The sequence below is a fragment of the Prenolepis imparis genome, unplaced genomic scaffold (assembly GCF_030444845.1).
Source record: "Prenolepis imparis isolate NDT839.2.m4 unplaced genomic scaffold, iyPreImpa1.0 SCAF_1, whole genome shotgun sequence".
Taxonomy (NCBI): Eukaryota; Metazoa; Arthropoda; class Insecta; order Hymenoptera; family Formicidae; genus Prenolepis; species Prenolepis imparis.
The window spans coordinates 19,635,092-19,660,778 of record NW_028141159.1 but is presented as its reverse complement, the minus strand read 5'-3'; the positions used below and the strand labels follow the sequence as shown (position 1 = coordinate 19,660,778).

Sequence of the window (25,687 nt, the reverse complement as noted above, 5' to 3'; positions counted from 1 at the left end):
GCGACGCATCATTATTTTATGTTTATCGTATTAAAAAATTTGTACGCTGGTGTCTGCATGGTACGAAAAGATTCTGTAATCAATGTACTATTAAAATGTATAATCGATGAATTTTTGGCTCGTCTTAAAATATTGGAAATCGATACTTTTTACCGCTGACCCTATGCGACGCAACCTTAGTTTATGTATATCAAGTAAAAAAATTTGTACGCTGGTGTCTGTTTGGTACCAAATGATTCTGTAATCAATGTGCTATTAAAATGTATAATCGATGAATTTTTGGTTCGTCTTAAAATATTGGAAATCTATACTTTTTACCGCAGACCCCATGCGACGCATCCTTAATTTATGTATAGCAAATGAAAAAGTTTGTACGCTGGTGTCTGTTTGGTACCAAATGATTCTGTAATCAATGTGCTATTAAAATGTATAATCGATGAATTTTTGGCTCGTCTTAAAATATTGGAAATCGATACTTTTTACCGCTGACCCTATGCGACGCAACGTTATTTTATGTATAGCAAATGAAAAAGTTTGTACGCTGTTGTCTGCTTGGTACCAAATGATTCTGTAATCAATGTACTATTAAAATGTATAATAGATGAATTTTTGGCTCGTCTTAAAATATTAGAAATCGATACTTTTTTGACGCGGACCCTGTGCGACGCATCCTTATTTTATGTTTATCGTATTAAAAAATTTGTACGCTGGTGTCTGCATGGTACGAAAAGATTCTGTAATCAATGTACTATTAAAATGTATAATCGATGAATTTTTGGCTCGTCTTAAAATATTGGAAATCGATACTTTTTACCGCTGACCCTATGCGACGCAACATTAATTTATGTATAGCAAATGAAAAAGTTTGTACGCTGGTGTCTGTTTGGTACCAAATGATTCTGTAATCAATGTACTATTAAAATGTATAATAGATGAATTTTTGGCTCGTCTTAAAATATTGGAAATCGATACTTTTTACCGCTGACCCTATGCGACGCAACCTTAGTTTATGTATATCAAGTAAAAAAATTTGTACGCTGGTGTCTGTTTGGTACCAAATGATTCTGTAATCAATGTGCTATTAAAATGTATAATCGATGAATTTTTGGCTCGTCTTAAAATATTGGAAATCGATACTTTTTACCGCTGACCCTATGCGACGCAACGTTATTTTATGTATAGCAAATGAAAAAGTTTGTACGCTGTTGTCTGCTTGGTACCAAATGATTCTGTAATCAATGTAGTATTAAAATGTATAATAGATGAATTTTTGGCTCGTCTTAAAATATTAGAAATCGATACTTTTTTGACGCGGACCCTGTGCGACGCATCCTTATTTTATGTTTATCGTATTAAAAAATTTGTACGCTGGTGTCTGCATGGTACGAAAAGATTCTGTAATCAATGTACTATTAAAATGTATAATCGATGAATTTTTGGCTCGTCTTAAAATATTGGAAATCGATACTTTTTACCGCTGACCCTATGCGACGCAACCTTAGTTTATGTATATCAAGTAAAAAAATTTGTACGCTGGTGTCTGTTTGGTACCAAATGATTCTGTAATCAATGTGCTATTAAAATGTATAATCGATGAATTTTTGGCTCGTCTTAAAATATTGGAAATCGATACTTTTTACCGCTGACCCTATGCGACGCATCCTAAATTTATGTATAGCAAATGAAAAAGTTTGTACGCTGTTGTCTGCTTGGTACCAAATGATTCTGTAATCAATGTACTATTAAAATGTATAATAGATGAATTTTTGGCTCGTCTTAAAATATTAGAAATCGATACTTTTTTGACGCGGACCCTGTGCGACGCATCCTTATTTTATGTTTATCGTATTAAAAAATTTGTACGCTGGTGTCTGCATGGTACGAAAAGATTCTGTAATCAATGTGCTATTAAAATGTATAATCGATGAATTTTTGGCTCGTCTTAAAATATTGGAAATCGATACTTTTTACCGCTGACCCTATGCGACGCAACGTTATTTTATGTATAGCAAATGAAAAAGTTTGTACGCTGTTGTCTGCTTGGTACCAAATGATTCTGTAATCAATGTAGTATTAAAATGTATAATAGATGAATTTTTGGCTCGTCTTAAAATATTAGAAATCGATACTTTTTTGACGCGGACCCTGTGCGACGCATCCTTATTTTATGTTTATCGTATTAAAAAATTTGTACGCTGGTGTCTGCATGGTACGAAAAGATTCTGTAATCAATGTACTATTAAAATGTATAATCGATGAATTTTTGGCTCGTCTTAAAATATTGGAAATCGATACTTTTTACCGCTGACCCTATGCGACGCAACCTTAATTTATGTATAGCAAATGAAAAAGTTTGTACGCTGGTGTCTGTTTGGTACCAAAAGATTCTGTAATCAATGTACTATTAAAATGTATAATAGATGAATTTTTGGCTCGTCTTAAAATATTAGAAATCGATACTTTTTTGACGCGGACCCTGTGCGACGCATCATTATTTTATGTTTATCGTATTAAAAAATTTGTACGCTGGTGTCTGCATGGTACGAAAAGATTCTGTAATCAATGTACTATTAAAATGTATAATCGATGAATTTTTGGCTCGTCTTAAAATATTGGAAATCGATACTTTTTACCGCTGACCCTATGCGACGCAACCTTAGTTTATGTATATCAAGTAAAAAAATTTGTACGCTGGTGTCTGTTTGGTACCAAATGATTCTGTAATCAATGTGCTATTAAAATGTATAATCGATGAATTTTTGGTTCGTCTTAAAATATTGGAAATCTATACTTTTTACCGCAGACCCAATGCGACGCATCCTTAATTTATGTATAGCAAATGAAAAAGTTTGTACGCTGGTGTCTGTTTGGTACCAAATGATTCTGTAATCAATGTGCTATTAAAATGTATAATCGATGAATTTTTGGCTCGTCTTAAAATATTGGAAATCGATACTTTTTACCGCTGACCCTATGCGACGCAACCTTATTTTATGTATATCAAGTAAAAAAATTTGTACGCTGGTGTCTGTTTGGTACCAAATGATTCTGTAATCAATGTGCTATTAAAATGTATAATCGATGAATTTTTGGCTCGTCTTAAAATATTAGAAATCGATACTTTTTTACCGCTGACCCTATGCGACGCATCCTTAATTTATGTATAGCAAATGAAAAAGTTTGTACGCTGTTGTCTGCTTGGTACCAAATGATTCTGTAATCAATGTACTATTAAAATGTATAATCGATGAATTTTTGGCTCGTCTTAAAATATTGGAAATCGATACTTTTTACCGCTGACCCTATGCGACGCAACTTTATTTTATGTATATCAAGTTAAAAAATTTGTACGCTGGTGTATGTTTGGTACCAAATGATTCTGTAATCAATGTACTATTAAAATATATAATCGATGAATTTTTGGCTCGTCTTAAAATATTGGAAATCGATACTTTTTACCGCTGACCCTATGCGACGCAACCTTATTTTATGTATATCAAGTTAAAAAATTTGTACGCTGGTGTCTGTTTGGTACCAAATGATTCTGTAATCAATGTGCTATTAAAATGTATAATCGATGAATTTTTGGCTCGTCTTAAAATATTGGAAATCGATACTTTTTACCGCTGACCCTATGCGACGCAACGTTATTTTATGTATATCAAGTTAATAAATTTGTACGCTGGTGTCTGTTTGGTACCAAATGATTCTGTAATCAATGTGCTATTAAAATGTATAATCGATGAATTTTTGGCTCGTCTTAAAATATTAGAAATCGGTACTTTTTTACCGCTGACCCTATGCGACGCAACCTTATTTTATGTATATCAAGTTAAAAAATTTGTACGCTGGTGTCTGGTTGGTACCAAATGATTCTGTAATCAATGTACTATAAAAATGTATAATAGATGAATTTTTGGCTCGTCTTAAAATATTAGAAATTGATACTTTTTTGACGCGGACCCTGTGCGACTCATCCTTATTTTATGTTTATCGTATTAAAAAATTTGTACGCTGGTGTCTGCATGGTACGAAAAGATTCTGTAATCGATGTACTATTAAAATGTATAATCAATGAAATTTTGGCTCGTTTTTAAATATTAGAAATCGATACACTTTTACCGCTGACCCCATGCGACGCAAGCTCATTTTATGTATATCAAGTTAAAAAATTTGTACGCTGGTGTCTGCTTGGTACCAAATAATTCTGTAATCAATGTACTATTAAAATGTATAATCGATGAATTTTTGGCTCGTCTTAAAATATTAGAAATCGATACTTTTTTACCGCTGACCCTATGCGACGCAACATTATTTTATGTATATCAAGTTAAAAAATTTGTACGCTGGTGTCTGTTTGGTACCAAATGATTCTATAATCAATGTACTATTAAAATGTATAATCGATGAATTTTTGGCTCGTCTTAAAATATTGGAAAGCGATACTTTTTACCGCTGACCCTATGCGACGCAAACTTATTTTATGTATATCAAGTTAAAAAATTTGTACGCTGGTGTCTGTTTGGTACCAAATGATTCTGTAATCAATGTGCTATTAAAATGTATAATCGATGAATTTTTGGCTCGTCTTAAAATATTAGAAATCGATACTTTTTTGACGCGGACCCTGTGCAACGCATCCTTATTTTATGTTTATCGTATTAAAAAATTTGTACGCTGGTGTCTGCATGGTACGAAAAGATTCTGTAATCAATGTACTACTAAAATGTATAATCGATGAATTTTTGGCTCGTCTTAAAATATTGGAAATCGATACTTTTTACCGCTGACCCTATGCGACGCAACCTTAGTTTATGTATATCAAGTAAAAAAATTTGTACGCTGGTGTCTGTTTGGTACCAAATGATTCTGTAATCAATGTGCTATTAAAATGTATAATCGATGAATTTTTGGCTCGTCTTAAAATATTAGAAATCGGTACTTTTTTACCGCTGACCCTATGCGACGCAACATTATTTTATGTATATCAAGTTAAAAAATTTGTACGCTGGTGTCTGTTTGGTACCAAATGATTCTGTAATCAATGTACTATTAAAATGTATAATAGATGAATTTTTGGCTCGTCTTAAAATATTAGAAATCGATACTTTTTTGACGCGGACCCTGTGCGACGCATCCTTATTTTATGTTTATCGTATTAAAAAATTTGTACGCTGGTGTCTGCATGGTACCAAAAGATTCTGTAATCAATGTACTATTAAAATGTATAATCGATGAATTTTTGGCTCGTCTTAAAATATTGGAAATCGATACTTTTTACCGCTGACCCTATGCGACGCAACCTTATTTTATGTATATCAAGTTAAAAAATTTGTACGCTGGTGTCTGTTTGGTACCAAATGATTCTGTAATCAATGTGCTATTAAAATGTATAATCGATGAATTTTTGGCTCGTCTTAAAATATTAGAATTCGATACTTTTTTACCGCTGACCCTATGCGACGCATCCTAAATTTATGTATAGCAAATGAAAAAGTTTGTACGCTGTTGTCTGCTTGGTACCAAATGATTCTGTAATCAATGTACTATTAAAATGTATAATAGATGAATTTTTGGCTCGTCTTAAAATATTAGAAATCGATACTTTTTTGACGCGGACCCTGTGCGACGCATCCTTATTTTATGTTTATCGTATTAAAAAATTTGTACGCTGGTGTCTGCATGGTACGAAAAGATTCTGTAATCAATGTGCTATTAAAATGTATAATCGATGAATTTTTGGCCAGTCTTAAAATATTGGAAATCGATACTTTTTACCGCTGACCCTATGCGACGCAACGTTATTTTATGTATAGCAAATGAAAAAGTTTGTACGCTGTTGTCTGCTTGGTACCAAATGATTCTGTAATCAATGTAGTATTAAAATGTATAATAGATGAATTTTTGGCTCGTCTTAAAATATTAGAAATCGATACTTTTTTGACGCGGACCCTGTGCGACGCATCCTTATTTTATGTTTATCGTATTAAAAAATTTGTACGCTGGTGTCTGCATGGTACGAAAAGATTCTGTAATCAATGTACTATTAAAATGTATAATCGATGAATTTTTGGCTCGTCTTAAAATATTGGAAATCGATACTTTTTACCGCTGACCCTATGCGACGCATCCTAAATTTATGTATAGCAAATGAAAAAGTTTGTACGCTGTTGTCTGCTTGGTACCAAATGATTCTGTAATCAATGTAGTATTAAAATGTATAATAGATGAATTTTTGGCTCGTCTTAAAATATTAGAAATCGATACTTTTTTGACGCGGACCCTGTGCGACGCATCCTTATTTTATGTTTATCGTATTAAAAAATTTGTACGCTGGTGTCTGCATGGTACGAAAAGATTCTGTAATCAATGTACTATTAAAATGTATAATCGATGAATTTTTGGCTCGTCTTAAAATATTGGAAATCGATACTTTTTACCGCTGACCCTATGCGACGCAACCTTAATTTATGTATAGCAAATGAAAAAGTTTGTACGCTGGTGTCTGTTTGGTACCAAAAGATTCTGTAATCAATGTACTATTAAAATGTATAATAGATGAATTTTTGGCTCGTCTTAAAATATTAGAAATCGATACTTTTTTGACGCGGACCCTGTGCGACGCATCATTATTTTATGTTTATCGTATTAAAAAATTTGTACGCTGGTGTCTGCATGGTACGAAAAGATTCTGTAATCAATGTACTATTAAAATGTATAATCGATGAATTTTTGGCTCGTCTTAAAATATTGGAAATCGATACTTTTTACCGCTGACCCTATGCGACGCAACCTTAGTTTATGTATATCAAGTAAAAAAATTTGTACGCTGGTGTCTGTTTGGTACCAAATGATTCTGTAATCAATGTGCTATTAAAATGTATAATCGATGAATTTTTGGTTCGTCTTAAAATATTGGAAATCTATACTTTTTACCGCAGACCCCATGCGACGCATCCTTAATTTATGTATAGCAAATGAAAAAGTTTGTACGCTGGTGTCTGTTTGGTACCAAATGATTCTGTAATCAATGTGCTATTAAAATGTATAATCGATGAATTTTTGGCTCGTCTTAAAATATTGGAAATCGATACTTTTTACCGCTGACCCTATGCGACGCAACGTTATTTTATGTATAGCAAATGAAAAAGTTTGTACGCTGTTGTCTGCTTGGTACCAAATGATTCTGTAATCAATGTACTATTAAAATGTATAATAGATGAATTTTTGGCTCGTCTTAAAATATTAGAAATCGATACTTTTTTGACGCGGACCCTGTGCGACGCATCCTTATTTTATGTTTATCGTATTAAAAAATTTGTACGCTGGTGTCTGCATGGTACGAAAAGATTCTGTAATCAATGTACTATTAAAATGTATAATCGATGAATTTTTGGCTCGTCTTAAAATATTGGAAATCGATACTTTTTACCGCTGACCCTATGCGACGCAACCTTAATTTATGTATAGCAAATGAAAAAGTTTGTACGCTGGTGTCTGTTTGGTACCAAATGATTCTGTAATCAATGTACTATTAAAATGTATAATCGATGAATTTTTGGCTCGTCTTAAAATATTGGAAATCGATACTTTTTACCGCTGACCCTATGCGACGCAACATTAATTTATGTATAGCAAATGAAAAAGTTTGTACGCTGGTGTCTGTTTGGTACCAAATGATTCTGTAATCAATGTACTATTAAAATGTATAATAGATGAATTTTTGGCTCGTCTTAAAATATTAGAAATCGATACTTTTTTGACGCGGACCCTGTGCGACGCATCCTTATTTTATGTTTATCGTATTAAAAAATTTGTACGCTGGTGTCTGCATGGTACGAAAAGATTCTGTAATCAATGTACTATTAAAATGTATAATCGATGAATTTTTGGCTCGTCTTAAAATATTGGAAATCGATACTTTTTACCGCTGACCCTATGCGACGCAACCTTAATTTATGTATAGCAAATGAAAAAGTTTGTACGCTGGTGTCTGTTTGGTACCAAATGATTCTGTAATCAATGTACTATTAAAATGTATAATCGATGAATTTTTGGCTCGTCTTAAAATATTGGAAATCGATACTTTTTACCGCTGACCCTATGCGACGCAACGTTATTTTATGTATAGCAAATGAAAAAGTTTGTACGCTGTTGTCTGCTTGGTACCAAATGATTCTGTAATCAATGTACTATTAAAATGTATAATAGATGAATTTTTGGCTCGTCTTAAAATATTAGAAATCGATACTTTTTTGACGCGGACCCTGTGCGACGCATCCTTATTTTATGTTTATCGTATTAAAAAATTTGTACGTTGGTGTCTGCATGGTACGAAAAGATTCTGTAATCAATGTACTATTAAAATGTATAATCGATGAATTTTTGGCTCGTCTTAAAATATTGGAAATCGATACTTTTTACCGCTGACCCTATGCGACGCAACCTTAATTTATGTATAGCAAATGAAAAAGTTTGTACGCTGGTGTCTGTTTGGTACCAAAAGATTCTGTAATCAATGTACTATTAAAATGTATAATAGATGAATTTTTGGCTCGTCTTGAAATATTAGAAATCGATACTTTTTTGACGCGGACCCTGTGCGACGCATCATTATTTTATGTTTATCGTATTAAAAAATTTGTACGCTGGTGTCTGCATGGTACGAAAAGATTCTGTAATCAATGTACTATTAAAATGTATAATCGATGAATTTTTGGCTCGTCTTAAAATATTGGAAATCGATACTTTTTACCGCTGACCCTATGCGACGCAACCTTAGTTTATGTATATCAAGTAAAAAAATTTGTACGCTGGTGTCTGTTTGGTACCAAATGATTCTGTAATCAATGTGCTATTAAAATGTATAATCGATGAATTTTTGGCTCGTCTTAAAATATTAGAAATCGGTACTTTTTTACCGCTGACCCTATGCGACGCAACATTATTTTATGTATATCAAGTTAAAAAATTTGTACGCTGGTGTCTGTTTGGTACCAAATGATTCTGTAATCAATGTACTATTAAAATGTATAATAGATGAATTTTTGGCTCGTCTTAAAATATTAGAAATCGATACTTTTTTGACGCGGACCCTGTGCGACGCATCCTTATTTTATGTTTATCGTATTAAAAAATTTGTACGCTGGTGTCTGCATGGTACCAAAAGATTCTGTAATCAATGTACTATTAAAATGTATAATCGATGAATTTTTGGCTCGTCTTAAAATATTGGAAATCGATACTTTTTACCGCTGACCCTATGCGACGCAACCTTATTTTATGTATATCAAGTTAAAAAATTTGTACGCTGGTGTCTGTTTGGTACCAAATGATTCTGTAATCAATGTGCTATTAAAATGTATAATCGATGAATTTTTGGCTCGTCTTAAAATATTAGAATTCGATACTTTTTTACCGCTGACCCTATGCGACGCATCCTAAATTTATGTATAGCAAATGAAAAAGTTTGTACGCTGTTGTCTGCTTGGTACCAAATGATTCTGTAATCAATGTACTATTAAAATGTATAATAGATGAATTTTTGGCTCGTCTTAAAATATTAGAAATCGATACTTTTTTGACGCGGACCCTGTGCGACGCATCCTTATTTTATGTTTATCGTATTAAAAAATTTGTACGCTGGTGTCTGCATGGTACGAAAAGATTCTGTAATCAATGTGCTATTAAAATGTATAATCGATGAATTTTTGGCTCGTCTTAAAATATTGGAAATCGATACTTTTTACCGCTGACCCTATGCGACGCAACGTTATTTTATGTATAGCAAATGAAAAAGTTTGTACGCTGTTGTCTGCTTGGTACCAAATGATTCTGTAATCAATGTACTATTAAAATGTATAATAGATGAATTTTTGGCTCGTCTTAAAATATTAGAAATCGATACTTTTTTGACGCGGACCCTGTGCGACGCATCCTTATTTTATGTTTATCGTATTAAAAAATTTGTACGCTGGTGTCTGCATGGTACGAAAAGATTCTGTAATCAATGTACTATTAAAATGTATAATCGATGAATTTTTGGCTCGTCTTAAAATATTGGAAATCGATACTTTTTACCGCTGACCCTATGCGACGCAACCTTAATTTATGTATAGCAAATGAAAAAGTTTGTACGCTGGTGTCTGTTTGGTACCAAAAGATTCTGTAATCAATGTACTATTAAAATGTATAATAGATGAATTTTTGGCTCGTCTTGAAATATTAGAAATCGATACTTTTTTGACGCGGACCCTGTGCGACGCATCATTATTTTATGTTTATCGTATTAAAAAATTTGTACGCTGGTGTCTGCATGGTACGAAAAGATTCTGTAATCAATGTACTATTAAAATGTATAATCGATGAATTTTTGGCTCGTCTTAAAATATTGGAAATCGATACTTTTTACCGCTGACCCTATGCGACGCAACCTTAGTTTATGTATATCAAGTAAAAAAATTTGTACGCTGGTGTCTGTTTGGTACCAAATGATTCTGTAATCAATGTGCTATTAAAATGTATAATCGATGAATTTTTGGCTCGTCTTAAAATATTGGAAATCGATACTTTTTACCGCTGACCCTATGCGACGCATCCTAAATTTATGTATAGCAAATGAAAAAGTTTGTACGCTGTTGTCTGCTTGGTACCAAATGATTCTGTAATCAATGTAGTATTAAAATGTATAATAGATGAATTTTTGGCTCGTCTTAAAATATTAGAAATCGATACTTTTTTGACGCGGACCCTGTGCGACGCATCCTTATTTTATGTTTATCGTATTAAAAAATTTGTACGCTGGTGTCTGCATGGTACGAAAAGATTCTGTAATCAATGTACTATTAAAATGTATAATCGATGAATTTTTGGCTCGTCTTAAAATATTGGAAATCGATACTTTTTACCGCTGACCCTATGCGACGCAACCTTAATTTATGTATAGCAAATGAAAAAGTTTGTACGCTGGTGTCTGTTTGGTACCAAAAGATTCTGTAATCAATGTACTATTAAAATGTATAATAGATGAATTTTTGGCTCGTCTTAAAATATTAGAAATCGATACTTTTTTGACGCGGACCCTGTGCGACGCATCATTATTTTATGTTTATCGTATTAAAAAATTTGTACGCTGGTGTCTGCATGGTACGAAAAGATTCTGTAATCAATGTACTATTAAAATGTATAATCGATGAATTTTTGGCTCGTCTTAAAATATTGGAAATCGATACTTTTTACCGCTGACCCTATGCGACGCAACCTTAGTTTATGTATATCAAGTAAAAAAATTTGTACGCTGGTGTCTGTTTGGTACCAAATGATTCTGTAATCAATGTGCTATTAAAATGTATAATCGATGAATTTTTGGTTCGTCTTAAAATATTGGAAATCTATACTTTTTACCGCAGACCCCATGCGACGCATCCTTAATTTATGTATAGCAAATGAAAAAGTTTGTACGCTGGTGTCTGTTTGGTACCAAATGATTCTGTAATCAATGTGCTATTAAAATGTATAATCGATGAATTTTTGGCTCGTCTTAAAATATTGGAAATCGATACTTTTTACCGCTGACCCTATGCGACGCAACGTTATTTTATGTATAGCAAATGAAAAAGTTTGTACGCTGTTGTCTGCTTGGTACCAAATGATTCTGTAATCAATGTACTATTAAAATGTATAATAGATGAATTTTTGGCTCGTCTTAAAATATTAGAAATCGATACTTTTTTGACGCGGACCCTGTGCGACGCATCCTTATTTTATGTTTATCGTATTAAAAAATTTGTACGCTGGTGTCTGCATGGTACGAAAAGATTCTGTAATCAATGTACTATTAAAATGTATAATCGATGAATTTTTGGCTCGTCTTAAAATATTGGAAATCGATACTTTTTACCGCTGACCCTATGCGACGCAACCTTAATTTATGTATAGCAAATGAAAAAGTTTGTACGCTGGTGTCTGTTTGGTACCAAATGATTCTGTAATCAATGTACTATTAAAATGTATAATCGATGAATTTTTGGCTCGTCTTAAAATATTGGAAATCGATACTTTTTACCGCTGACCCTATGCGACGCAACATTAATTTATGTATAGCAAATGAAAAAGTTTGTACGCTGGTGTCTGTTTGGTACCAAATGATTCTGTAATCAATGTACTATTAAAATGTATAATAGATGAATTTTTGGCTCGTCTTAAAATATTAGAAATCGATACTTTTTTGACGCGGACCCTGTGCGACGCATCCTTATTTTATGTTTATCGTATTAAAAAATTTGTACGCTGGTGTCTGCATGGTACGAAAAGATTCTGTAATCAATGTACTATTAAAATGTATAATCGATGAATTTTTGGCTCGTCTTAAAATATTGGAAATCGATACTTTTTACCGCTGACCCTATGCGACGCAACCTTAATTTATGTATAGCAAATGAAAAAGTTTGTACGCTGGTGTCTGTTTGGTACCAAATGATTCTGTAATCAATGTACTATTAAAATGTATAATCGATGAATTTTTGGCTCGTCTTAAAATATTGGAAATCGATACTTTTTACCGCTGACCCTATGCGACGCAACATTAATTTATGTATAGCAAATGAAAAAGTTTGTACGCTGGTGTCTGTTTGGTACCAAATGATTCTGTAATCAATGTACTATTAAAATGTATAATAGATGAATTTTTGGCTCGTCTTAAAATATTAGAAATCGATACTTTTTTGACGCGGACCCTGTGCGACGCATCATTATTTTATGTTTATCGTATTAAAAAATTTGTACGCTGGTGTCTGCATGGTACGAAAAGATTCTGTAATCAATGTACTATTAAAATGTATAATCGATGAATTTTTGGCTCGTCTTAAAATATTGGAAATCGATACTTTTTACCGCTGACCCTATGCGACGCAACCTTAGTTTATGTATATCAAGTAAAAAAATTTGTACGCTGGTGTCTGTTTGGTACCAAATGATTCTGTAATCAATGTGCTATTAAAATGTATAATCGATGAATTTTTGGTTCGTCTTAAAATATTGGAAATCTATACTTTTTACCGCAGACCCCATGCGACGCATCCTTAATTTATGTATAGCAAATGAAAAAGTTTGTACGCTGGTGTCTGTTTGGTACCAAATGATTCTGTAATCAATGTGCTATTAAAATGTATAATCGATGAATTTTTGGCTCGTCTTAAAATATTGGAAATCGATACTTTTTACCGCTGACCCTATGCGACGCAACGTTATTTTATGTATAGCAAATGAAAAAGTTTGTACGCTGTTGTCTGCTTGGTACCAAATGATTCTGTAATCAATGTACTATTAAAATGTATAATAGATGAATTTTTGGCTCGTCTTAAAATATTAGAAATCGATACTTTTTTGACGCGGACCCTGTGCGACGCATCCTTATTTTATGTTTATCGTATTAAAAAATTTGTACGCTGGTGTCTGCATGGTACGAAAAGATTCTGTAATCAATGTACTATTAAAATGTATAATCGATGAATTTTTGGCTCGTCTTAAAATATTGGAAATCGATACTTTTTACCGCTGACCCTATGCGACGCAACCTTAATTTATGTATAGCAAATGAAAAAGTTTGTACGCTGGTGTCTGTTTGGTACCAAATGATTCTGTAATCAATGTACTATTAAAATGTATAATCGATGAATTTTTGGCTCGTCTTAAAATATTGGAAATCGATACTTTTTACCGCTGACCCTATGCGACGCAACATTAATTTATGTATAGCAAATGAAAAAGTTTGTACGCTGGTGTCTGTTTGGTACCAAATGATTCTGTAATCAATGTACTATTAAAATGTATAATAGATGAATTTTTGGCTCGTCTTAAAATATTAGAAATCGATACTTTTTTGACGCGGACCCTGTGCGACGCATCCTTATTTTATGTTTATCGTATTAAAAAATTTGTACGCTGGTGTCTGCATGGTACGAAAAGATTCTGTAATCAATGTACTATTAAAATGTATAATCGATGAATTTTTGGCTCGTCTTAAAATATTGGAAATCGATACTTTTTACCGCTGACCCTATGCGACGCAACCTTAATTTATGTATAGCAAATGAAAAAGTTTGTACGCTGGTGTCTGTTTGGTACCAAATGATTCTGTAATCAATGTACTATTAAAATGTATAATCGATGAATTTTTGGCTCGTCTTAAAATATTGGAAATCGATACTTTTTACCGCTGACCCTATGCGACGCAACATTAATTTATGTATAGCAAATGAAAAAGTTTGTACGCTGGTGTCTGTTTGGTACCAAATGATTCTGTAATCAATGTACTATTAAAATGTATAATAGATGAATTTTTGGCTCGTCTTAAAATATTAGAAATCGATACTTTTTTGACGCGGACCCTGTGCGACGCATCATTATTTTATGTTTATCGTATTAAAAAATTTGTACGCTGGTGTCTGCATGGTACGAAAAGATTCTGTAATCAATGTACTATTAAAATGTATAATCGATGAATTTTTGGCTCGTCTTAAAATATTGGAAATCGATACTTTTTACCGCTGACCCTATGCGACGCAACCTTAGTTTATGTATATCAAGTAAAAAAATTTGTACGCTGGTGTCTGTTTGGTACCAAATGATTCTGTAATCAATGTGCTATTAAAATGTATAATCGATGAATTTTTGGCTCGTCTTAAAATATTGGAAATCGATACTTTTTACCGCTGACCCTATGCGACGCAACGTTATTTTATGTATAGCAAATGAAAAAGTTTGTACGCTGTTGTCTGCTTGGTACCAAATGATTCTGTAATCAATGTAGTATTAAAATGTATAATAGATGAATTTTTGGCTCGTCTTAAAATATTAGAAATCGATACTTTTTTGACGCGGACCCTGTGCGACGCATCCTTATTTTATGTTTATCGTATTAAAAAATTTGTACGCTGGTATCTGCATGGTACGAAAAGATTCTGTAATCAATGTACTATTAAAATGTATAATCGATGAATTTTTGGCTCGTCTTAAAATATTGGAAATCGATACTTTTTACCGCTGACCCTATGCGACGCAACCTTAGTTTATGTATATCAAGTAAAAAAATTTGTACGCTGGTGTCTGTTTGGTACCAAATGATTCTGTAATCAATGTGCTATTAAAATGTATAATCGATGAATTTTTGGCTCGTCTTAAAATATTGGAAATCGATACTTTTTACCGCTGACCCTATGCGACGCATCCTAAATTTATGTATAGCAAATGAAAAAGTTTGTACGCTGTTGTCTGCTTGGTACCAAATGATTCTGTAATCAATGTACTATTAAAATGTATAATAGATGAATTTTTGGCTCGTCTTAAAATATTAGAAATCGATACTTTTTAGACGCGGACCCTGTGCGACGCATCCTTATTTTATGTTTATCGTATTAAAAAATTTGTACGCTGGTGTCTGCATGGTACGAAAAGATTCTGTAATCAATGTGCTATTAAAATGTATAATCGATGAATTTTTGGCTCGTCTTAAAATATTGGAAATCTATACTTTTTACCGCAGACCCCATGCGACGCATCCTTAATTTATGTATAGCAAATGAAAAAGTTTGTACGCTGGTGTCTGTTTGGTACCAAATGATTCTGTAATCAATGTGCTATTAAAATGTATAATCGATGAATTTTTGGCTCGTCTTAAAATATTGGAAATCGATACTTTTTACCGCTGACCCTATGCGACGCAACCTTATTTTATGTATATCAAGTAAAAAAATTTGTACGCTGGTGTCTGTTTGGTACCAAATGATTCTGTAATCAATGTGCTATTAAAATGTATAATCGATGAATTTTTGGCTCGTCTTAAAATATTAGAAATCGATACTTTTTTACCGCTGACTCTATGCGACGCATCCTTAATTTATGTATAGCAAATGAAAAAGTTTGTACGCTGTTGTCTGCTTGGTACCAAATGATTCTGTAATCAATGTACTATTAAAATGTATAATCGATGAATTTTTGGCTCGTCTTAAAATATTGGAAATCGATACTTTTTACCGCTGACCCTATGCGACGCAACTTTATTTTATGTATATCAAGTTAAAAAATTTGTACGCTGGTGTATGTTTGGTACCAAATGATTCTGTAATCAATGTACTATTAAAATGTATAATCGATGAATTTTTGGCTCGTCTTAAAATATTGGAAATCGATACTTTTTACCGCTGACCCTATGCGACGCAACTTTATTTTATGTATATCAAGTTAAAAAATTTGTACGCTGGTGTATGTTTGGTACCAAATGATTCTGTAATCAATGTACTATTAAAATATATAATCGATGAATTTTTGGCTCGTCTTAAAATATTGGAAATCGATACTTTTTACCGCTGACCCTATGCGACGCAACCTTATTTTATGTATATCAAGTTAAAAAATTTGTACGCTGGTGTCTGTTTGGTACCAAATGATTCTGTAATCAATGTGCTATTAAAATGTATAATCGATGAATTTTTGGCTCGTCTTAAAATATTGGAAATCGATACTTTTTACCGCTGACCCTATGCGACGCAACGTTATTTTATGTATATCAAGTTAATAAATTTGTACGCTGGTGTCTGTTTGGTACCAAATGATTCTGTAATCAATGTGCTATTAAAATGTATAATCGATGAATTTTTGGCTCGTCTTAAAATATTAGAAATCGGTACTTTTTTACCGCTGACCCTATGCGACGCAACCTTATTTTATGTATATCAAGTTAAAAAATTTGTACGCTGGTGTCTGGTTGGTACCAAATGATTCTGTAATCAATGTACTATAAAAATGTATAATAGATGAATTTTTGGCTCGTCTTAAAATATTAGAAATTGATACTTTTTTGACGCGGACCCTGTGCGACTCATCCTTATTTTATGTTTATCGTATTAAAAAATTTGTACGCTGGTGTCTGCATGGTACGAAAAGATTCTGTAATCGATGTACTATTAAAATGTATAATCAATGAATTTTTGGCTCGTTTTTAAATATTAGAAATCGATACACTTTTACCGCTGACCCCATGCGACGCAAGCTCATTTTATGTATATCAAGTTAAAAAATTTGTACGCTGGTGTCTGCTTGGTACCAAATAATTCTGTAATCAATGTACTATTAAAATGTATAATCGATGAATTTTTGGCTCGTCTTAAAATATTAGAAATCGATACTTTTTTACCGCTGACCCTATGCGACGCAACATTATTTTATGTATATCAAGTTAAAAAATTTGTACGCTGGTGTCTGTTTGGTACCAAATGATTCTATAATCAATGTACTATTAAAATGTATAATCGATGAATTTTTGGCTCGTCTTAAAATATTGGAAAGCGATACTTTTTACCGCTGACCCTATGCGACGCAACCTTATTTTATGTATATCAAGTTAAAAAATTTGTACGCTGGTGTCTGTTTGGTACCAAATGATTCTGTAATCAATGTGCTATTAAAATGTATAATCGATGAATTTTTGGCTCGTCTTAAAATATTAGAAATCGATACTTTTTTGACGCGGACCCTGTGCAACGCATCCTTATTTTATGTTTATCGTATTAAAAAATTTGTACGCTGGTGTCTGCATGGTACGAAAAGATTCTGTAATCAATGTACTACTAAAATGTATAATCGATGAATTTTTGGCTCGTCTTAAAATATTGGAAATCGATACTTTTTACCGCTGACCCTATGCGACGCAACCTTATTTTATGTATATCAAGTTAAAAAATTTGTATGCTGGTGTCTGTTTGGTACCAAATGATTCTGTAATCAATTTGCTATTAAAGAGTAAAGAGTACGTAGTTAGCAGATAATTATGGTACCAAGAGCACAAGAGCCTACAAACTTTTTGATATGAAATGTTTAAAATTAATATGCGACGTATGGGGTCCGCGGTGACAAAATTTCGATTTTCAATATATTTATAGCGCGCCAAAAATTAATCATATATGCATTTCAAGAGTACATAGTTAGCAGATAATTATGGTACCAAGAGCACAAGAGCCTACAAACTTTTTGATATAAAATGCGTAAAATTAATATGCGACGTATGGGGTCCGCGGTGACAGAATTACGATTTTCAATATATTTATAGCGCGCCAAAAATTAATCGTTTATGCTTTTCAAAAGTACATAGTTAGCAGATAATTGTGGTACCAAGAGCACAAGAGCCTACAAACTTTTTGATATAAAATGCGTAAAATTAATATGCGACGTATGGGGCCCGCAGTGACAAAATTTCGATTTTCAATATATTTATAGCGCGCCAGAAATTAATCGTATATGCATTTCAAGGGTACATAGTTAGCAGATATTTATGGTACCAAGAGCACAAGAGCCTACAAACTTTTTAATATGAAATGCGTAAAATTAATATGCGACGTATGGGGTCCGCGGTGACAAAATTTCGATTTTCAATATATTTATAGCGCGCAAAAAATTAATCGTTTATGCATTTCAAAAGTACATAGTTAGCAGATAATTGTGGTACCAAGAGCACAAGAGCCTACAAACTTTTTGATATAAAATGCGTAAAATTAATATGCGACCTATGGGGTCCGCGGTGACAGAATTATGATTTTCAATATATTTATAGCGCGCCAAAAATTAATCGTTTATACATTTCAAGATTACATAGTTAGCAGATAATTATGGTACCAAGAGCACAAGAGTCTACAAACTTTGTGATATGAAATGTGTAAAATTAATATGCGACGTATGGGGTCCGCGGTGATAAAGTTTCAATATATTCGTCCCACCCATATACGCGTGTGTAATTAAATCGAATGAAATAAAGTGTGAATAACTAAATTAATACATAAACACGATAAGAAAGTCTACAACAGATGGGCATGGGTAGTTGTAGCTAAACGATTTAAACTGAAAGTTGTGAAAAAAGTGTCGGCATATCTTTTTTAATTTGTGTATCGAATTTTGTTAATGACGAGCGGTGCTCCAGCATGTATATGTGTCTTTTTAAAAAATTAGAGATAACGCGAGAAGAAAGCGAAAAGAATAAAAGAAAGAAAATGTCCGAAACATCAATGCTCGAAAGTACACCGACGTTATAATCGCGTGTGTAAGTAAAACTGTATGAAATACATTTGTGAGTAACATAATTGAGCATACATAAATCACTACGTATAGAAAGAAACTCGATATGACAGGTGGACATGTAGTAGCTAAACGATTTCACACCTTGATGCTCGAACTCGAGCGTGTCTTTATAAGGAAATAGGGATAACGCGAGAAGGACGTGAAGAGGGTAGGTAAAAGGACGCGAATAGAGAATTCGAGTCATTAAGACTCAATAATGTTTCGCCAATAAGACCAGATGTTTCACGAGTCAACGAGTTTCTTTCATTTCTATTGGATCGAGAATCGAGATTATTGGTCATAGTCAAGGAGTCCGCGCGGATTATTTAGGTCGATTCCGCGCGGATTATTTAGGTTAGCTTAGGTTAGGAAACTACATGCCATTGATAAAGAGTCGCGAAAAATTTCATTGTAATATGTTATAAAAATTAAAATAGTAATAGGGTATGTTGTAAATGTAAATAATAATATAATACTTTACCCACCACGCTGCACATCTTGCGCGAGATTGATCACAAAACTCTAAGCAGCGGTAGCGGTATTGCCAAGCACAACCTATACGTCCACCACGGTGCGCATCTCGAGCGCGACTGATTCGATTTTCGATTCTTGAGACATTGCGATTGTGAGACTGACGACTGACGATCAGTCTGGCGCGAAACGCGCAGCATGGTGGACGTATGGGGTGTACTTGGCGACACCGCTGCTCATTTGTTGAACGTTTTAATCAGCTGATTTCTGTCAAACAATATTAATCGCAGATGAGGCATTATAACATTATTTACAACATATTACTATTTTAATTTTTATAACCTATTATTTTTAAATTTAAGTAGCAAATTAACGTTTTATTAATATTTTTTGACATATCAGCTGATTAAAACGTTAATTTGTTAATTAAATTTTGAAATAATAATATGTAATAAAAATTATAAAATGTTTTAAATAAAATATTATAACATATATTATTTATAACATTATTATTTTAATTGTTATAACATTATTCTAAAATTTAATTAGCAAATTAACTCTTTAATCAGCTGTCAAAAAATATTAATCAAGTTGAAACAAAGTGAATTAATTAAAATGAAAAATATCCATGTAACCCATGCTTCATCTCTATCTTCTCTCTATAATGTAATCCCTTCTCCCTCTTAAATCCTTCCGACAGTTCGCGATCTCGATTATGTCGCAAGCTATTCATATATACTTCTAAAATTATTATCTGATGCCGGCGATCTGTATCACGTACCAATCTTGTCTTTGTTGAAAGTCCAGCCGCCCATGGGCGAACATTTGTCGGCCCATTCGTCCTTGAGCTTGAGCTCCTCGACCTGCTCGTCCGTTAAGCCCATTATCTCAGGTGGTAGCATGGTACCGTGCTTAGCCAGCTCCTCGATCTCTATTTTTCAATCAAGAGAGAGAAAGACGCGTGTGAAGGAGAAGGCAACCAACCGGTGTCAAGTACAAGTATCCGTATAATTATTATCCTGCACGACGTGTGACTAATATTACACACACGGCATCCAGGATAGATGAGTTCATAAACTCGAGGGGGGCCTCCGGACTTCTCTTATTATACGCTGTTATTACAAGCCGCAGCTGTGCCCGGAGAGATAATCATAATGGATTTCTCGCGTTAATATTCTGGCTGAAGCCAGGGTTCCCATAAATGCCAAAAACCTCATAAAAGGCAGTCGAAAGCTGTTGTGCTGAATTTAAGCGAACGGAATATCTGCTTTATATAATTAGATCGAATGTATCGGTATATCGAGAGTAAAATTAGCGTATAATCAAAGAATGTCACGCTTTGTTTTGCGCAATCAGAGAAAGTAGATTAAAAATAAATTTTTTCTCATATTTAAAACTTGTAAAAAAAATAATATCTAGAATAACTTCGCTACTTTTCGCAAAGATATTTACCATAACAGATCCTTGAAATCTTCAAACGACCATTGTAAATTATTGCGACATCGTATATGACATTGTCGACACTTGCCTCTACGTTAGTATCATATAAAAATTGGCTCTCGTCACCTTTTTTCACGTGCAATCTCACCATTTTGCTGAGATTGATTAAGAACTTTCAAACCAAAATTTCTACACTATAAAGATTAATGTATGATTTTTTATATTTTAATTGGCTCGCAGTTTCTGATCGAAATATATTATCTGTATGTCTGACTTGAGCGTCAAAGTACGACTTGTCATGAGAAACTAAATTACCTCCCATATATTCACCCGATAAATACAGCCTGAATGTCGAGATCCATGGTAACACGCGTTATCGATTAAACAATGCGAAAGCACGAAGCACGGTTGGCTTTGGCTATTGATAAATGGCTGGCGAAGATGGAAATGATCAAACGGCAAATAAATAAAGTGATAAAGGAAAGTGAAATGATAAGAATAGGAATAAGACGTAGCTATTAATGAGTATATAACTCTGTGTTGTTCATTACTTTATAATATACATATTTACATTCTAATGGAACACGGATTAGAAGAATAAAGACGTTCATATATATATATATATATATATATATATATATATATATATATATATATATATATATATAGTTACAAATATTAAGAAACACCGACAGCATCTTTATTCGGCCGTCACGTTTCTACTGGCGTTTTTTGGACACAAAAATATGATATATTTACGTATGATTACTTAACATCGATATATAATGTATGTATATATATATGTATAATATATATATATATATAGCACAATATTTTTATTATATTTTAAATATATTCTCGCGGCGCGCAACACACACTGCGCAATACAATTTTATGGTACTTTTATTTATATCGTAATCCGTAACTCTCGGCTATCATGTAAAGTGACTAGTATTACATTAAAATACACTTAGAATTCGATTCGATGAGGTGCATCATGCGCAGGTCATTTTCTGTTTGGGTTCCGAACAAAGATGGTCCATAAACGTAACAAATTATGGGAGTGGATTCTTAAACACGGGAGATAAACGCTGTAATTAATTTGAAAAAGAAGAGATGGTGAATCTAATTATTCATTTCATTTCGGCATATATTAAATAAAACGCGATTGGTTTTACGCGTTGATTTATCGAGTTATGTATATTCAACATCTCTTCCCTTTACATTTATCGATTATCGCGCAAAATGACATTCCGACAAGTTATTTGTTACGTGTATGAGATGGTCCCTATAGTAATTGTTGCATATGAACATGCCGAACGATTGAACATCTTAAACGCACATCCTAAATTGATCGATTCGCGACGATTCCAAATAGACACGATGAAAAGATGACAGATGTTTTTCTTTTTTTTTTAACGCTTAACTCTTAACATCGACACGAGTAACAGTGATAATTTTTTTTTACGCCGAGTGGATTGTCACTCGTATGATGGAACAACGAGATTTGGAAACCTACGCTTTACTCAAAATCCTTTCGCATTGCTCGAACAGCCGCGACGATCGCGGTCTGGGCGATAAATCTACAATAATGAGCAGAGCTGCATAAAAGAACTGCTTTATTTTTGTAAATGCGCTGCTCGCGCAAAATGTTTTTGAGATATTTCATCAAAATAAAGAAAGCTCTGAATACTTTAGTACTTAAAAATATTAGAAGTCGAGATAATATCATGTGGTATTATAGATATAAGGAAGAAGGAATAATATCAGAGCGACTCTCGAAAAAAAATATTACAAATTATTATTTTCGCTTAATTATATAAAATAAATATCATCATTGCGTGTTGCTTTTTTTTCTGTCACGATTTAAACAGTGAAGCAGCACCTCGTGCAACTCGTACAACAGTGAGACGACGTGGTTCTCTCTTTTACATGTAACAAACACGTGCTTATAAAAGCACGTCTATAAATAGACACACGTGTACATGTTTACGTGACATTTACATACTCGTCCGTTTACGTGCGGTAACACTTATACGGGAGAGGAAAATTTCCTTACCAACGAATGTGTCAACTACCTTAACGTGTTATGCTACGATAGAAAAAAATTGGCATATTTGGTCCGAAAGAGAAACATATAAAATATATCTTGTTGTGTTGAACATATGAAAACATATGAAGCGAATCTTGTATTTTAAGACAGTACCTTATCTAGGCTTCGTCCCTGATTTAGGCGCCTGATAGGAACATTTATCGGTCATCAACATCTTGATTAGAGACGGGCGTACATTCGCACGCGTGTCGTTAACTTAGATGCGGTTTCGCTTACAATTAATCGCAATCGTTGCAACTAATGGGTGCATTCTGCAGTTTAGAGCGAGATGCAGCGACATTTTATTGCCACCAAACTCCTCGTATTTATTTGTTTCTTTTAAAATGTCATTAGTTATAGAAAATTTCAGTTATAAGAAAAATATATATTTGACATTTAATCTTTGTAGAGTGACAAAATCTCGCTGCACTTGAAAAAGATAAAATATAAAGCAAAAGTAGATAAAATGTAAAAAAATGGCTGTCGTATTATAATCTGTTACTCTAATAACATTCGAAATGATGAATCTTTATATCAATCAGGAACTTTGATCGGATAAGTTATTATGAGAAAATTTTATTAATGTTATCATTTTTTTACGTTGGTCATATATATTTTTGCGCGCGCGCGGGTATGCTTTTATCTTATTTTTATCACAGATACGAAGTTGCTGTAGCACAGAATAAACCCATGGAATTGCTACTCTCACACCGAACATATACGTCGTAACATAATCGTCGAAAACACCGAATGACGTTCATCTTTTATATACCAGAAGCGTTTATCTCGATCTCTTAATATTAAAATCGATCAGCTCAATGAAGCGCAGCAAGACACAATTTTGGGAACCGTGCCCGATCACAATCTCAGAATTGATAAAATTTATAAACTTTTGAACAACGATAACACCGGAATCACAAAAATAACGGGTCCTCTTTTAAATCCTGAAATGATTAATTTATCAAAGTCACTTTTATTATTGAAACTGCTGAGTGAGATAATTTAATTCTTCTCTTTTTTACATCCTGTCCCTCACAACTTTCACGACAAACGGACGGTAAGATCTTTGGACAGTAAACGTCATACGGAGGATTCTCCTATACTACTACGATAACATCGAGTTACTTATATCGAATCTAGAACCAGTTGTTGAATGAAGCTAACTTACGACATCGGTGGGTTTTGGTTATTAATTGCTCGACCGATCGAGATTACTCCTCGTCGATCGTAGGCTGGACTTGTCGTACCTCCTTTAGGATTCTATGATCGTACTGCTGCTCTTCGGGGACTTGGAGAAACATGGGGGATGAAGAGGAAGAAGAGGTGGAACCGTGCAACATCAGTTGCACGGTGTCCTGCTCTCAAACTTTGCTTTCGGGCCCATCGGTGGTGTGCTTGAAAGAGTTGCGGATTTTGCTCAGATGAAGAGCGGCGATGTGCCCGTAGCTCTTATTGTACCATTCAGGTGTGCGACCTCTGAAAACAAATAATTTCACTTCTTTAGTTTTTTATGGAATTTACACAACATTTCAATATCCAATCAAAAGTTTATTTCAAATAAATTTACTTTTTTTATTTTTTTTGAAAAATATTTTTAAGCAAACTAAAAATTGAAAAAGATAAAACATATTATTTGTAGAAAAAAAGTTTAACGTTACTTACTTCGTGTCGACTCTGGATAAATGCATAATGCGGGATTTGCCGCTGCCACACGGCTCGATAAGATAACGAGAGGCCAAAACGATGCCGCGAGTTCCGCCGAGCATGACAGGAGCATCTGGATGTTCTACGGATGTTTCGACAATGACGCAGGCACCTTTGGGAAGGTCATTCCGCCAGGATCTACAAAAGATTATTAATTATAGTGATTAGAGATTTTATCTTTAACAAAACAAATTTATTATTTAAAAAAAAAAAAAAAAAAAAAAAATATCTAATTTAATTATGCAATATATTTTATTAACCTTAATATGCAATAATCTCTGGCGGGCAGCGGGCTCATGTTTCCGGTGGCGTATTGGAAGACCTCCACATTGGTATCCAACTTGGTTACCAGTCTGTACTTTAAAAGTTGCGGATCCCAGATGTGTCTTTCTCGTAACACACGGTGTAAGAGTTCATTCGGCGGAGCTTCGACTTCCGTTGATACTCGCCAGAGACGAAGCGGGTGTCCGTCACCCACCTTCTTGTACGCCATTTCTATAGTATTGTCAGCGGGATTGTTTACCGTGACCCAACCGCGACTTCTGCTGGAACAGAACATAGAGTCTTCATTTAGCGCATCCTAATTTATCGATTTTATTAATTTATATCCATATCTTTATAATTGTTTTTTAATTTTCACAGATAATATAAATACGATAATGACATGCACTTACTTTTCTCGCGCTTCCTTTAATAAGGCCGTTGTGCAAGCGTACAGGTAGCCTCTCCAATCCTGTTTCAGTTCCGAACCGAGTTCCTCCAGCGCGACCGGAATGCTTTCCTCCATGTAATTAAAATGACACTGCGTCAACATGTCCGATGAGACCTGAAAAAAATCGGAAGTAGCATGAGCCGGGCCCGTCTCACTCGTGCCTT

The 25,687-nt window shown here is 33.6% G+C and overlaps 2 protein-coding genes across 3 annotated transcripts in view; both read right to left on the bottom strand.

Annotated features, from left to right (window-relative positions):
* The window catches only part of LOC145941093 (cilia- and flagella-associated protein 298-like), an 80,530-nt gene extending 59,364 nt beyond the window's left edge, over nt 1–21,166 (bottom strand). The window contains exons 1-2 of the mRNA XM_083046953.1: nt 21,028–21,166; nt 20,357–20,506 (exon numbers count right to left, since the gene is read on the bottom strand). Coding sequence (XP_082903079.1) covers nt 20,357–20,506; nt 21,028–21,166 — 289 coding nt within the window. The remainder of the gene's footprint in view (nt 1–20,356; nt 20,507–21,027) is intronic.
* Nucleotides 21,167–21,553: 387 nt separating this feature from the next.
* The window catches only part of Cv-c (RhoGTPase activating protein), a 218,669-nt gene continuing 214,535 nt past the window's right edge, over nt 21,554–25,687 (bottom strand). Inside the window, exons 13-16 of one of the 2 annotated variants that reach the window (XM_083036275.1) lie at nt 25,486–25,637; nt 25,072–25,356; nt 24,770–24,949; nt 21,554–24,583 (exon numbers count right to left, since the gene is read on the bottom strand). In XM_083036275.1, the coding sequence (XP_082892401.1) occupies nt 24,469–24,583; nt 24,770–24,949; nt 25,072–25,356; nt 25,486–25,637 (732 nt within the window). In that variant the 3' untranslated portion in view covers nt 21,554–24,468. The remainder of the gene's footprint in view (nt 24,584–24,769; nt 24,950–25,071; nt 25,357–25,485; nt 25,638–25,687) is intronic. The other variant, XM_083036282.1, reaches the window with a different exon arrangement.